This window comes from Chinchilla lanigera, unplaced genomic scaffold (assembly GCF_000276665.1).
Source record: "Chinchilla lanigera isolate Chin_1 unplaced genomic scaffold, ChiLan1.0 scaffold00013, whole genome shotgun sequence".
Classification (NCBI taxonomy): domain Eukaryota; kingdom Metazoa; phylum Chordata; class Mammalia; order Rodentia; family Chinchillidae; genus Chinchilla; species Chinchilla lanigera.
The window spans coordinates 29,633,543-29,647,176 of NW_004955414.1; the positions used below are offsets into that span (position 1 = coordinate 29,633,543).

At 35.0% G+C, this 13,634-nt stretch overlaps 1 protein-coding gene across 1 annotated transcript in view; it reads right to left on the bottom strand.

Moving 5' to 3' along the window:
• The window catches only part of Copb1 (coatomer protein complex, subunit beta 1), a 35,140-nt gene that overhangs the window by 7,229 nt on the left and 14,277 nt on the right, over nucleotides 1–13,634 (bottom strand). The window contains exons 8-17 of the mRNA XM_005380331.2: nucleotides 13,160–13,279; nucleotides 11,741–11,848; nucleotides 11,511–11,657; nucleotides 10,560–10,705; nucleotides 8,935–9,031; nucleotides 6,785–6,945; nucleotides 5,599–5,719; nucleotides 2,587–2,814; nucleotides 1,986–2,165; nucleotides 462–606 (exon numbers count right to left, since the gene is read on the bottom strand). Coding sequence (XP_005380388.1) covers nucleotides 462–606; nucleotides 1,986–2,165; nucleotides 2,587–2,814; nucleotides 5,599–5,719; nucleotides 6,785–6,945; nucleotides 8,935–9,031; nucleotides 10,560–10,705; nucleotides 11,511–11,657; nucleotides 11,741–11,848; nucleotides 13,160–13,279 — 1,453 coding nt within the window. The remainder of the gene's footprint in view (nucleotides 1–461; nucleotides 607–1,985; nucleotides 2,166–2,586; nucleotides 2,815–5,598; nucleotides 5,720–6,784; nucleotides 6,946–8,934; nucleotides 9,032–10,559; nucleotides 10,706–11,510; nucleotides 11,658–11,740; nucleotides 11,849–13,159; nucleotides 13,280–13,634) is intronic.

Consider the following 13,634-nt stretch of genomic DNA (forward strand, 5'->3'; position numbering starts at 1 on the left):
TCAGATATAAGAACCGTCAGAAACAAGTTGGACTCTGGTTCTTTATTAGAAAAAAAAAAAAAAAATCACATATTGCGAAATGTAATAATGATACACAACTTTGGCCACATGTAGTAGTAATGTGAATTTTGTACTAATGCAATTACAAATTTACTGGAGTAAGCTACCAGGTAAATTTATACCTTAAACAACTCTTATATCTATATAAACCAACATTTTCTAGATCAATCATAAGAAATGAACCTATTGGAATGTGTCAAGATCATAAGCAAGTCAGTATGACAAAGGTTTGGAAAACTGGAGTTGAAGTCTAAATTTTAAACATAAAACTAAGCCTTGCTTTAAAGTATCACAAAGGGCTCAAAAGAATACTTCTACTGAAATCTGTGCACTTCTCTTGATAATCTGTCACAAAGTTATAACATATAAAATTATCTTTCCTTTACAATGAATTTCCTCACCTAGAGTAGCTAACTCCAGTGTGCAGTTCTGCAAAGTATCACTGGTTTGGTTCACAACAAGTACATCCAGGACAATATCATACTGGTTGACATGAACATAAGCTTCGGCATATACAGGATCCGAGAAACCTGTCAACTGGGTGACCTGTCAAAACAAAAATAAAGACATAATAAAATGAGATGGGTCTGTTGGTACATGCTTATAATCTGAAAGGAAGAGGCAGGAGGACTGCAAGTTCAAGGCCAGCCTAGGCAACAGTGAGACCCTGTCTCAAAATAAAAAATAGGGGCTGCGGGTTTAACTCAGCGGCACAGCACCTGCCTGGCAAGCGCAAGGTCATGAGTTTGATTCCCGGTACTGGAAAAAATAAATAAATAAATAAAAGCCTGGGAATGTAGCTCAGTGCAAAGGCCCTGGGTTCATTCCTTAGTACCCACTGCCCCTAACACACAAAGACATAATCAAATAATGACACAATTTAACTAAACATATTCTAATCAATAATTAAGTCTGACAATTAAGAGATGTGCTTAGATTTGAAAAGTCATTTTGGTATAGGTATAATAAAAGTATACTGGAGAAATGGAAATTAAAACAGACAATTATAAACAACAGGTTGTACAGCTTGAAAAAAGTTATTCAGACAACACAATCTGAAATTTTAACTTAAAAAAAGGATACTCAGGCATTTGCTGGTTTTTGTTTTGTTGTTTTGTTGCTGGGGATGGAACTCAGGGCTTTGCACATACTAAGCATGCATTCTACCACTGAGTTACACCCCAGCCCACTTACTGCTTTTTAAATTCAGTAACTCAATATAAGGGATGTTATATAAGTTAATTTTTAAGCTTAGCAGTTCAGCAGTAGAAATATGTTAAATATGTTTAACAAATCCATTAAACACTATCCCAATTTAGCATGTGAATAGATTTGCATACATTTTCAGTTAAACTCTTCAGTAAATATCTAAGCTTACAATCTGGTCCTTGAAACTCAGGAACCAAATTTAAAAAATGTGATATTTACTGCTATTTAAGCTCAGGAACCAAACAGATTATATGGTGAAAAATATGTGTTATGCCATAAAGATAAAATTTTAAATAACCTCTCAAATTTAAAAACATGTGAAGTATAGCACTTAAAAATATAATATTGTCACCAAATGCATAGGAAACAAAAGAAATAGAAACTTTTGTGCATCAAAGGACACTAACAACAGAGTGAAAAGACAAATCACAAAAGAAAATATCTGCAAATCTAAGGAGGGATTAATATCAAGAATACATAAAGACTCGTAAAATTCAAGCTGACAAAAAAATCTAATTAAAAAATGGGCAAAGGATTTGAACAGACATTTCTCCAAAGAAGGTACACCCAATGGGATGTAACTCAAGGGGAGAATGCCATTAAAAACACAAAAAGACTATTTTTCTTTTAAAAAACAGTAGGACTAGCAACTTCCTGACACTATGTTTCAAAGGAACCAATTTAAATAATTTATAATATATCTACTGTTTTGTTACCTTGTTAAGTTTAGATGCTAGGGGATCTGCTGCCTCTTTCCTCTGAGTGTTACCCATTGCTGCCAACAAACTCAGCTGAAACTGATCTTCCTTGCAGTTCATTTCATTCTTAGCAGTTAATTGCATGAAGGAAATGGGGTCATCAGGTTGTACTGTCACATTCCTCTTTTCAGATTCTTTCTATGTTGAGAAAAACAATACATTTCTTTACATAGGTTTTTTTTTTCTTTTAAAGAGGAAAAATAAAACCAAAGTAACAATAACAGAGACAAAAACAAAACAACACAAGAACAATAGAAACGATACAGGATTTCAAAACAAGATAGGAATTAACAACAGTTAATATTACATACTGTTATCTTCAACGAAGTTGCTCAGATTACCACATGTAAGAATGCAAGATTGATCAGACAATTAAAGAGAACAAAAAGTAATAAAAAAACAAAAAAACCCAGAAACGATACAGACCATCACTAAACAAGATGGTAGGGATTTATACAAGGATACACCTAGGTCTTTAATTCAGACAGCCTCACATATGGGAAGTGAACAATCAACAAACAAAAACAAAAGTGTTCTTACGGCCTTATATATAATTTACCTTTTGGGATAGTTTCTCTTCTTCAAGTTTAGCAGATAACATTTGAGAAAGAGACTGTCTGCATTCCTTATTGAAAATGTCATTCATTAAAGGTGAACATTCAGACAAGACCTTGAGGCACAAGGAAATTCGGTCTACATCATCATCAGTAATTGGCTTCTTAGGAAGAGAGGATTTTCCCAAATGAAGAATAGTTGCCATAAGCAACATAGCCTCAGCAACAAAAGACTAGAAAGGTAGAAAATCTGTGTCATGATTCCCCAATTGCAATGATGTCTTTATGAAAATTCAAAATTGAAATAAACCTAACTTTTTGTTTTTATAGAAAAAAAGTAAAATAAAATTTTATAACAAAATAATAGAATAACAATAGTTAATACATTGCATATTGTTATCTTTAAAGTAGTTAGAGTACAAGATATGGACATAAAAAATTCTCCAATCAATATTAGCATGAACCTTCCTTTTCAATGAGCTAAGAGACATTAATAGTATAACTAACTTGCATTTTTTTCTTTCCCCTTCCTTTCTTTCCTCTTTTCCCTAACCTAGTTCCTTTTTCCTTTTGAACAATTTCTTCCCATTTCACAGTATCTGTTGTACATTTTAGACTTTACTCTTTCAGTTCCTCATGCCAGGGAGACAATATCATGTCTAGACATGTGAGTCTGATTTATTTCACTTATGAGTATGGTCTTGAATTGCATTCATTTACCTATAAAAGTCTCAAGTTTATCCTTCTTTATGGCTGAGTAGTACTCCACTGTAGAAAAAGACAACATCTTTTCTTATCCACTCCTTGGCTAATGGGCATTTGGGTTGTTTCCAAGGTTTAGCTATTACAAATTGTGCTGCTACAAACATGGGTGCATATATATCGCTGTGGTCTGATGATAAACCTAATTTTTCATTTCACCTGAATAAAAGTTCAAATTCTTTAGATTTTATCTCCATAATACCTTTTTTGCATTTTCTTCTTTCTTTTTCTTATTCTGCCATTTTCCAAATCTTCTATCAACCTCAACTGAAAGAGCAATGGATCTTTAATGGTTTCTCCTTTAAACCCCAGAATTCATAATTCTACCACAAAGATTTTTTAAAATGAAAGCAAAGTAATGTTTTAGGCAAATGAAAGTTGAGAAAATTCTTCACCAGCAGACCTGCACAAGAAATGATCAAGCTGGGTGAGATAGCACATGCCTATAATCTCAGCACTCTGAGAAGCTAAGGCAGGAGGATTCTAAATTTGAGCCCAGCTTGGGTAATTTAGCAAGACCTTGTCTCTAAGTAATTAACTAATTAAAAAAGGGAAGAGTGTGGGGATGCAGCTTAATGTAAGAGCCTGGGTTCAATCCCCAGCACCAAGATCAAGCAGTTAAGGTGGGGAAAAAAGCTCTCAGACCGAATTCTGAATTTAGACAAAGGAATAAGAACACCATACAAGATGGCATGGTGGCGCACACCTGTAATCTCACCACTTGGGAAGCTGAAACAGGAGGATCGCTGTGAGTTTGAGGCCAGCCTGGGCTATACTGTGTTAGTGAGTTCAAGGCCAGCCTACACTACATAGTGAGAGCCTGCCTCAAAACAAACAAACAAACAAGAAAACAAGCACCATACATGGCAAATATGTAGACAAACATAATTTTTCTCATTTACAGTATCTTTCAAAGATAACTGACTCTAATAGAAACATAAAATGTGAAACACACACACACACACACACACACACACACACATTCAGCCTTAAAATGTAAGGAAATTCTGATATATACTGATATATAAAATACAGAAATTCTGATATATAAGATAGGGATGAACCTTTAAGATGTTAAGGTAGGGCTGGGCGTGGTGGCACACGCCTGTAATCCCAGCACTCGGGAGGCTGAGGAAGGAGGATCATTGCAAGTTCGAGACCAGCCTGGGCTACAAAGTGAGCTCAAGGCCATCCTGAACTGCATAGCGAGACCCTGTCTCAAAAAGACAAAAAAATAAATATATAAGATATTAAGGTAAATGAAGTAAATTAGACACAAAATAGCAAATATTTTCTGATTTTACTTATATGAAGTACCCAGAGTAGGCAAATTTATATAGACAAAGTACAATAGAGAGCACCAACTGCAGACAGGAAGGAATGAGGAGTTACTGTTTACTGGATACAAAGTTTCAGTTTCAGTTTCAGATAATAAAAAGCATTAAGAAGAGATGGTGGTGACAGCTATATGATAATATGTACTTATTTAATACCATTAAACTGCTGCCACTCAATAGCATACGTAAAAATGGTTAAAACAGTCAATATTATGTTATGTCTATTTCACAAGAATCAAAAAAAAGGGAAGAAAGAAAAGCACCTTAGGAAGGTACCTGAAGTTTGCCCTGCTCTCAACAATCAACATCTGACTAAGCTAAGCACACTTCCCGGTCTCAGACCAGACATCAAAAAAAAAGGAAAAAAAATACTAAAAGAAAAAGAACTGACTGAAACAAATACAGCAGGGTATCTCTGGGTTTATAACATGACTTAGGGGTGTGGAATGTGGACAACAGTGCAAATGATGGGGTTAGGAGAATGAAAGTACACTATCATAAATGAGTATCTATCTAGTCAGAATAGTCAGAGGTGGCGATAAAGGTATGAACCATAAGTAAGAACTCTTTAAAAGATTCGTATCACTTAGAAGAATCTTAAATCTTTTTCAGATAAAGCAGACAAGAATGACGAGATGAAGATGCCAGAGAGAGAAAAGCATTTACTTCTTGGTCCTTGACTAATCCTAGCAACCAAAAATTATTTCATAAACTCTGTCTCCTCCACTGGACTAACCACATGGTATTATTTTGTTAATTTTATAGTCGTACTGTACTACTGTGTCCATTTCCCCTATTAAACCATAAGCCCTTGCACAATAGGAACTTAAGCGCCAAGACTTTTGGGTTTCTCACTGTTCAGTACTCAGTGAGACACTCAGTACTCAGTGACTGAGTAAATGCGAGCAAGTGACTTACATTTTGCTTTTTCTTCTCCTGAACCAAAGCTACATAGCGCAATGCAATCTTGGTCAGAGTTGTGGCAAGAGAGGCAGCAACAAAAAAATCTCCATCCAGAAGAAATCCTCTTAGGGGAGGTCTATAAAACAATCGAAGAAAATGAAACCCTTTAACTTTTTAATCAGCAGGCAGCTTATGCATAAATGATTCAAAAAAGCCACTCTCACAGGCACCCTTCAGTAACGAGGATCTTGGTTAATTCCCTCTTTAGCTCTCAAAACAAAAAATACATGACTTTAACACTTACCTCCAAATGACGCAGGAGACGAATGGAAGGAACATATGTTCAATTAAGAGTGGATGCACTGGTGCTAATGAATTACTTTCAAATCCCAGCTTATCTATTTATTTATTGGGTAGGTTTCAAACTTCTGTAAGTCTCAAATTCCTCTTCCATAAAATGGAGATAGTATATATTTTATTCTAAAAAGGAGTTGTCAAAGCTATCAAACTACTGTACTTAGCACAATGCCTAGTGTAAACTATTCATCTTTTTTTTTTTTTTGGTCCTTTTGAGACAGAGTCTCCCTATACAGTTCAGCCTGGCCTTGAGCTCACTCAGTAGCCCAGGTGGGTCTCAAACTCACAATGATCCTCCTGCCTCAGCCTCCTGAGTGCTAGGATTACAGGTGTGTGCCACCACGCCTGGCTTAAACTTTAGGTATCATCATTTTCATCATCTCCATCATAAAAATAAAGAGTTAAAAAAAGGAGAAAACATCAAAAATATTATTCCATCAACTAGAAATGGAAAAACCTTGAGCTGGGGTATGTAGCTCAGTAGTAAAATGCTTCCCTCTAATGTACCCAACATCCTGACCTACAACACTACAAAAGAAAAAAAAAAGAGAAATGGAAAACCTTCAAGATATCTTTTCAGATGCTAAAAGGCAACCCAATTCAAATAGTGTAGAATTTTCTATGTGAGAAAAATAATTTTGGTAAGATGAAAACAGATGGAAGGAACAGAGGAATAGTACCACTGACACAATTCCTGGGTGGAGTCTTCTTCCTTTCAAGTACCTTAAATAGTAAAGACTTTCATTTTGGTCAAAAAAGCAAACTAAGAGAAGTGACTGCTTTATACACAGGAGTTAAATAATAAAAGTAGTTTAGCTGGTAGAGCACAGGTACCATAAATTACCTGTCTTCCTCTTTCTTGGTGGGTCTAGAACTGCTGAGGGCACTCTGAGTTGCATAGGTACCCATTTCAGTAACCAATTTCTGAACTGGCCCCACAGTTATTTCCTCTTCAGTTTTTAATTCACCAGCTTCTTTCTTTATTTCTGACTCAACAATCGGGATCTAGAAGTCAATTGGAAACATTAATTCAGTAATGACATCAATGGCATGCAAAATTACATTTACATAGTCAATCATTTCTCTAAAGAAGGATTCTCCCAATGGGATTTCTGGAACTTGAAACTCTGTTTTCAATTTTCTTTCCTTCTGAGAAACCACTTTGAAGATACCACCATGTATTACAGCAGCCACTGATATTTTCCTACTAATCTATCCATAACTCTGTAATGTTTGTATTGTTCCTATCCTATTTCGTAAATGGATGCATGTTTATTATTATGTGTTTCCTTCAACAACCACTGAGAATAGTTACTGATTATTCAATAGGTCACTCATGTATAGCTCTATTTATTTTCTTTAGAAGCCACTTTGAAGATACCAAAGTACAGTACAACTATTGATAATCTCCTACCTCTTTGTCTGTAACTCACTATTATTTGTCTATTTGTTTTCCTGAGAAACTATCTTGTAGATAACAATATGTAAAACAATAACCATTGATAATTTCCTACCACATTATCTGTAATTTGGTAAGCCCCCACCTATTATTATGTTATCCTTCTTCTACTCTTTAAAAAAAAAAAAAAAATTTTTTTTTTCTTTCCTTCTTAGGATAATGCAGTAGGAAGATATAGGCTTTTGGGGGCTAGGGATTTAGCTCAGTGGCACAGCACCCGCCTGGCAAGTGTGAGGTCATGAGTTTGATTCCCAGTACCGGAAAAAAAAAAACAAAAAACAAAAAACAAAACAAAACAAAAAAGAATATAGGCTTTGGAGTTCGATATTCTTGGGCTTGAATTCTCACTCTGCCACTTACTAGGTGTATAGTCCTGGGTAAGTTAGTTAAACTATTTCAAGCCTCAGTTTATTAATCTGTTAAATGGAAATTTCAATTCTTTCCACACAAGTTACTTAATAGGAAAATGCACAAGTCAGTGTCTATCACAAAGTAGATGTTATTCCTCTTTTTTATCCTTTCCCTTGAAATATTAACTAAAAGCAGCACTCATCCTTTCTATTTGTACAAGTCCCTTCATCAACTACTCTTTCAGTTAACTAGAATACTATCACGAATTTATTCCTTAATTCTAGTCTATTATCTCATTTAAGAGTTTTAGAAGTCTTTGCCCTACTGGGTACTGAAGGCAAGGAAGGCTGAGCTACATTTCTGTATCTCTTCAGCGATTCATAGCTTTCACATTGAGCTGTATGTCCAGTGGTTTTCATTTTTTGAACTGTGAGGAGGGGTCTTGCTAAGTTGTCTAGGCTGGGCTCAAATTTGCACTTCTTGTACCTCAGCCTACCAAATAGCTTGGATACCAAGATTGTATTACCATGCTAACAGGCTTGCACTACCATTGCTAATAAAATTATTAGCAATTTCAATTCCTTCATTTTAGATATGAAAAAACTGAACTTTGGCCAGTGAAGAACTTATACTGGCAAAAGAAAGAAAGGAAAACAGGTTGCTTGATAAGTAGTCCAGGTTTTTTTGTTTTTCAAACTCCATCATAACATTGTTTGGACAAGGAAATATTGTCAATCTTCATATCTAAATATTCTAAAGTCTGCCTTGCCCTAAGATCTGCTTTCAGAACACAGGCTAAAGCATAATCTTACCAGCCTTTTTCTTTAACACTGAACATTTTGTTCAAACAAGACCTCATCTAGAAGGGTAAATCAGTAATATGGCTTTCACACTGTTGAAGGGTCACCCTTAATTTTCCACAGTCACTGTGGCTTAGTTATTAGCTAATTAAAATATATTTTCAGTGTTTTCAGCCAGACACTACTTAACAAGAACATAAAAGCAAATGTGACATAAAAGTCAGATTTTGTTCTTTCTTTTTTTGCAGATGCTGCAGTATCAACCCAAGCACTCATACCTGCTAGGCAAATACTCTACCACTAAGCTACATCTCCAGCACATCCATCAGATTTTTCCGAAGTACAACCCACTATATGTAGCAGGGTTTACTACAGTAAACGTACCTCCCCAAGCGACCTGCGGACTTCAGTCATCACGCTCTGAATGTCTTCCTTGGTACTACAGTACTCTCCCAGGATCCATAATGCTCCTCGATAGATCCTATGGCAAGAATACAAGACATCAAACACAGACCTAAAAAACAAATCTGGAAGCAGAAATCTCACTTTGTGAATTTTTAAGCTCAAGCAAGAAAACAAGATTCTGCAGTTCTAAGGGACTATGGAGAAATATTTCAGAAAGAATATTACAATGACAAATTTTCATTCTCTCTAAAAATCATGAAGCAAATAAGTGCTCTCATTCATCATTAGGAACATTTTAAAACTGGTAAATCCAGTTTTAAACATAATATGCCAAAATGTTCCCTAGAACAGTGTCTGTTTAGGACACAGTTACTAAATTTGGCTTTATCATTTTCTATTATAAAAAATGTTATCATTTTAATATAAAAAGTAGCTTGCTTCTTATTTATAGTCACTGAAGAAACAAATGCTAAACAAAACAACAGATACAGAAGAAGTGCAGAAACACAAAGCAGGGGCTGGGGATGTAGCTTAGTGGTAGATCATTTATTTGCCAAGCATGTGCAAGGTAACAGGTAAAATCCCCAGCACAGAAAAAATAAAATAGAATACAGACAGCAACTTTTTTTAGTTTAAAATGGTAAACTGAATAAATTCATTAGTCATTTTGTTCTGAAGATTTTAAATAAATTTATTCATAAGAAAAAACAATATAGAAACAAGTTCTATGAAACTATGGCTTTTTTTTTTCTTGGTCTTTTTGAGACAGGGTCTTGCTATGCAATTCAGGCTGGCCTTGAGTTCACTTTGTAGCCCAGGCTGGTCTCAAACTCGCAACAATCCTCCTGCCTGAGCCTCCCAAGTGCTGGGATTACAGGTGCGCGCCACCACGCCCGGCAAATGTTTTATTCACATTTTTGGGGGTGGGGCGTGGGGGGACCAGGAATTGAACCCAGGGCCTTGTACTTGCCAGGCAAGTGCTGTACCACTGAGCTACCTCTCGGCCCAGGACTATGGTTGTTAAAAGCAAAACCTTGATATGATTTTTTTCTCACAAAAAGAGCAAATCTGCTTACTCTCATATATCAACAAACTTTCATATTGTAATAACAATTTCATATTGGTCCCTTCATTCCTAACTAAGCAGATATACTGCAAGTCTGTTATAGTTTATTTACTGGATGCAAAATATATATTTAACATTTTTCTCATTATCAAAAGTTACCTGAAAGTAAACACATCATGTTAGATTTATACTGCATTTTCAATCCTTCAATAAATGCTAAAGAGAAATAATAATAATGAAGATAATAATAATAATATCATCCAGGAATGATGCTGTTTAAAAATGTGCTCCTTTAAAAAAAGCAAAAAAATAATGCTCTTCAATCACTTTTGGATTCACAATTCAATGTTTCAGAGGAATCAGAATACAGAAATCTAGCTGAATCAACCCTGAAACTTTTTTTGGCCTATAGATTATTTTGACTTGATTATCTCAAAGCACCTCCTTTCCAGTACATTTTCTAGCAACTGGTTCTTTGAAAGTAGAAACTGATAAAACACTTTCTTGTCTCTACACTAAAAATACATTGTAAACCTACTTGACAGATTTAATAGCATGAAAGACTTCAAGCATCTTCTCAACAATCAGCATTCTCAGGTTATCAAAGCGCTGAATGGCTTCACGGACAAACTCCAAGACATCAGCAGCTGCTGCTTCGTTACTGTCACTGAGAAACTCCATTAACTAAAAGAAAGGGGGTAAAAAAGAGAAATAAAATAACCACATAATTTACAGGATGAAAATAATCTAAATCCAAGACAAGACGTAACTAATTTCAAAGAATGTAACTCTTAATAATTTTCAAGTACATAATGAAATGTAAGATAAGACAAATACTATTATGTATTTTTATGTGAAGCAGTTTATTATAAAACTCAGTATAAAAAAATCTAGAAATCCACAATGCAAAAATTCAATACTCCTAAATTGTATCTAAAAGTAAAATCATTTTCAAGAAAATTCAAACTCCAAAGGCAAAATTTCAAAATACAATAACCTTTCTTATTTATCTAATGGTGACAGCAAAATATTCTAGTTATGTGAAACTTCTCATAACCTATTCTGTCAACTTTTAAGATTATATGAAAGAAATAACTGCCTTACTCAGGAATGTATATACATAGCATACTTTTACTTTAATTATAACAAATATCAGTTAAAATGCTACAGAACTATTTCTAGTCACTATATTTTTGGTTTTTGGCAGGATATAAGAGAAGGAAGTCAAGGGCACTGGGGATTTAGCTCAGCAGCAAAGCGCCTGCCTGGCAAGTGTAAGGTCATAAGTTCGGTTCCGAGTACCAGAGAAAAACCCAAAAAAAAAAAAGAGAAGGAAGTCAAGAGTCCATCTTCCAATTTAAGGGTGGACATAAAAATCTCAAGATTAAATAGTTCCACACAGTTAACTTTTTAGGAGATTAATGGAATAAGTACAATTTTAAAAAATATTCTAGACAATTTCAATATTAGGATCATCAGAATTACATACCACAGGAATAACATTTCCAGCCATATCTGGAAACCGGACAGAACAGGAATGCAATGTTCGTACAAGAAGTTGTCTGTATTTGTCAGTATCTTCATGCTCAGATACATTGTTTGTTTTAATCACTTCCTTCTTCAAAACAATAACTAGCTACGGGAAACAGTTAAAATAAGAGAGAATTATATCACGTTTGGCCTGACTGCTTACAAACTTCCATCAGAATTTTGTTTTACCTCTTCAACATTCCTAGAAGAGACAAGATCCAGTGCTAACTGCAGAGTTTTCTTGCGTACTTCTAAGTCTGGTGTGCTCAGTACTCTTAGGATGTCCATTACCAGATCCTGAAAAACAAAGAATTAAGGAATAGTGCCAATCTTTCTGGTCACAGGAAGAAAATTTTAACTGCAGAATGGTAGTTTCTCTCCATCATCACCTTAATCCTTTAACCAATAATAAAATTACTCATGGTAGAAACTATATATTTTATGTCTCCTGATACACTGCAGTATGAAATAATAATTATCACATATGATGCATGTGAATGGACAATGTTTTACTCTGAGTCTATGGAGCTCTGGACTCCACTTTTAAAATTTCTAAGAGTAAATTATGTACTATCACATACATCACCAACTGGTAACATTTTGGCCTATTTGCTTTATCACATTTTCTCTGTTCCTAAGCATTTTAGTGTGCATCTTCTAAGAATAATTTCTTTTTTTCTTTTTGTAGGGCTAGGGATCAAACATAGGGCCTTACACATGGTAAGTAAGTACTTGACCAAAGAGTTACACCCTCAAGCCCACATAATTTCTTTCTTTGTTTCTTTTTTTGGTACCGCAAATTGAGCTCATGACCTTGCGCTTGCCAGGCAGGAATTATGCTGCTGAGCTATATCCCCAGCTCTACATAATTTCTTTTTTTTTTTGGTTTTCTCCGGTACCGGGAACCGAACTCACGACTGTGCGCTTGCCAGGCAGGCGCTTTGCTGCTGAGCTAAATCCCCAGCCCCTCCACATAATTTCTTAAACATCTTATAATTAGCACATTCAGAGAATACCGATTAATACTCAATTTTGTGGTACTGGTGATTGAATCTAAGGAGTGAGCTAGATCCACAGTCTTGTGTTTTTCAATTTTAATTTTGAGCTACAGTGTCACTAAGTTGCTAAATGGCCCAGTTTGGGCTCAAACTTGCGATCTTCTTGGCTTAGGCTTCCAGAGTACTCGGAATACAGGAATGTGGCACCATGCCTGGTTATGGACCTTTATTTGTATAACCATCATTATTATCATTGCTAAATAGGTATGCTATTAATTTTCTAGACTCAGATCACTTATTTTCGATTCGTGTTGATTACTTTCCAAAAAATGTATTATATTCAAATGAAAATAAATATATTACCATTGCTAAAAATACTCAGTACAGTATAAACAGAAAAGACAAAAGATTACATTAATTCATTTTTGCAATTTTTTTTGGCAAAGGCAATACCCCAAAAGGGCATGGTGATTCTACAGTCAAGCTTTAGTTGACCAAAATTTAAATTAGCTAGTTTTTAAAAATTTTAAGTGAATTAAGGTGGCAAGGCTTGGGAATGGTTTAAATTTGAAAAATATTTTACTTAAGATCTCTTTCAGACCACACTTACCTGGAGGACTCGTTCATGAGCAGGATGCTCTTTTAATTCTACCAATCGATCCAGAACTATGAGCTTTACATTATTGTCACTTTCTTTTATTATTAAATCAATATAACACTGAGCAGCAGCCTATAAAAAGAAGAAACACACTTTCAGAAGTCATGAACATAGAATCTCAAAATAAGTAAGAAAAACAACAAAGTTACCAAGAAGCCTAACTATAACTCATTAACCCTGCCCCAGACTTTATGTATTTTGTTCAAAAGAAACTTAACAAATCTTAATATTTTTCCAGCTTTTAAAGACAAGAAGGATTACAAATTAAAAGGATGGAAAGGGGCTGCTACATGCAGAAATATTTACTAGCCAAAAATTAAAGGTTGAAACAAAAGAACAGGGCTGGGGATACAGCTCAGCAGCACAAGTGAATGCCTGGCAAGCACAAGGTCCTGAGTTCCATTTCCAGTACCAAAAAAAAAAAAAA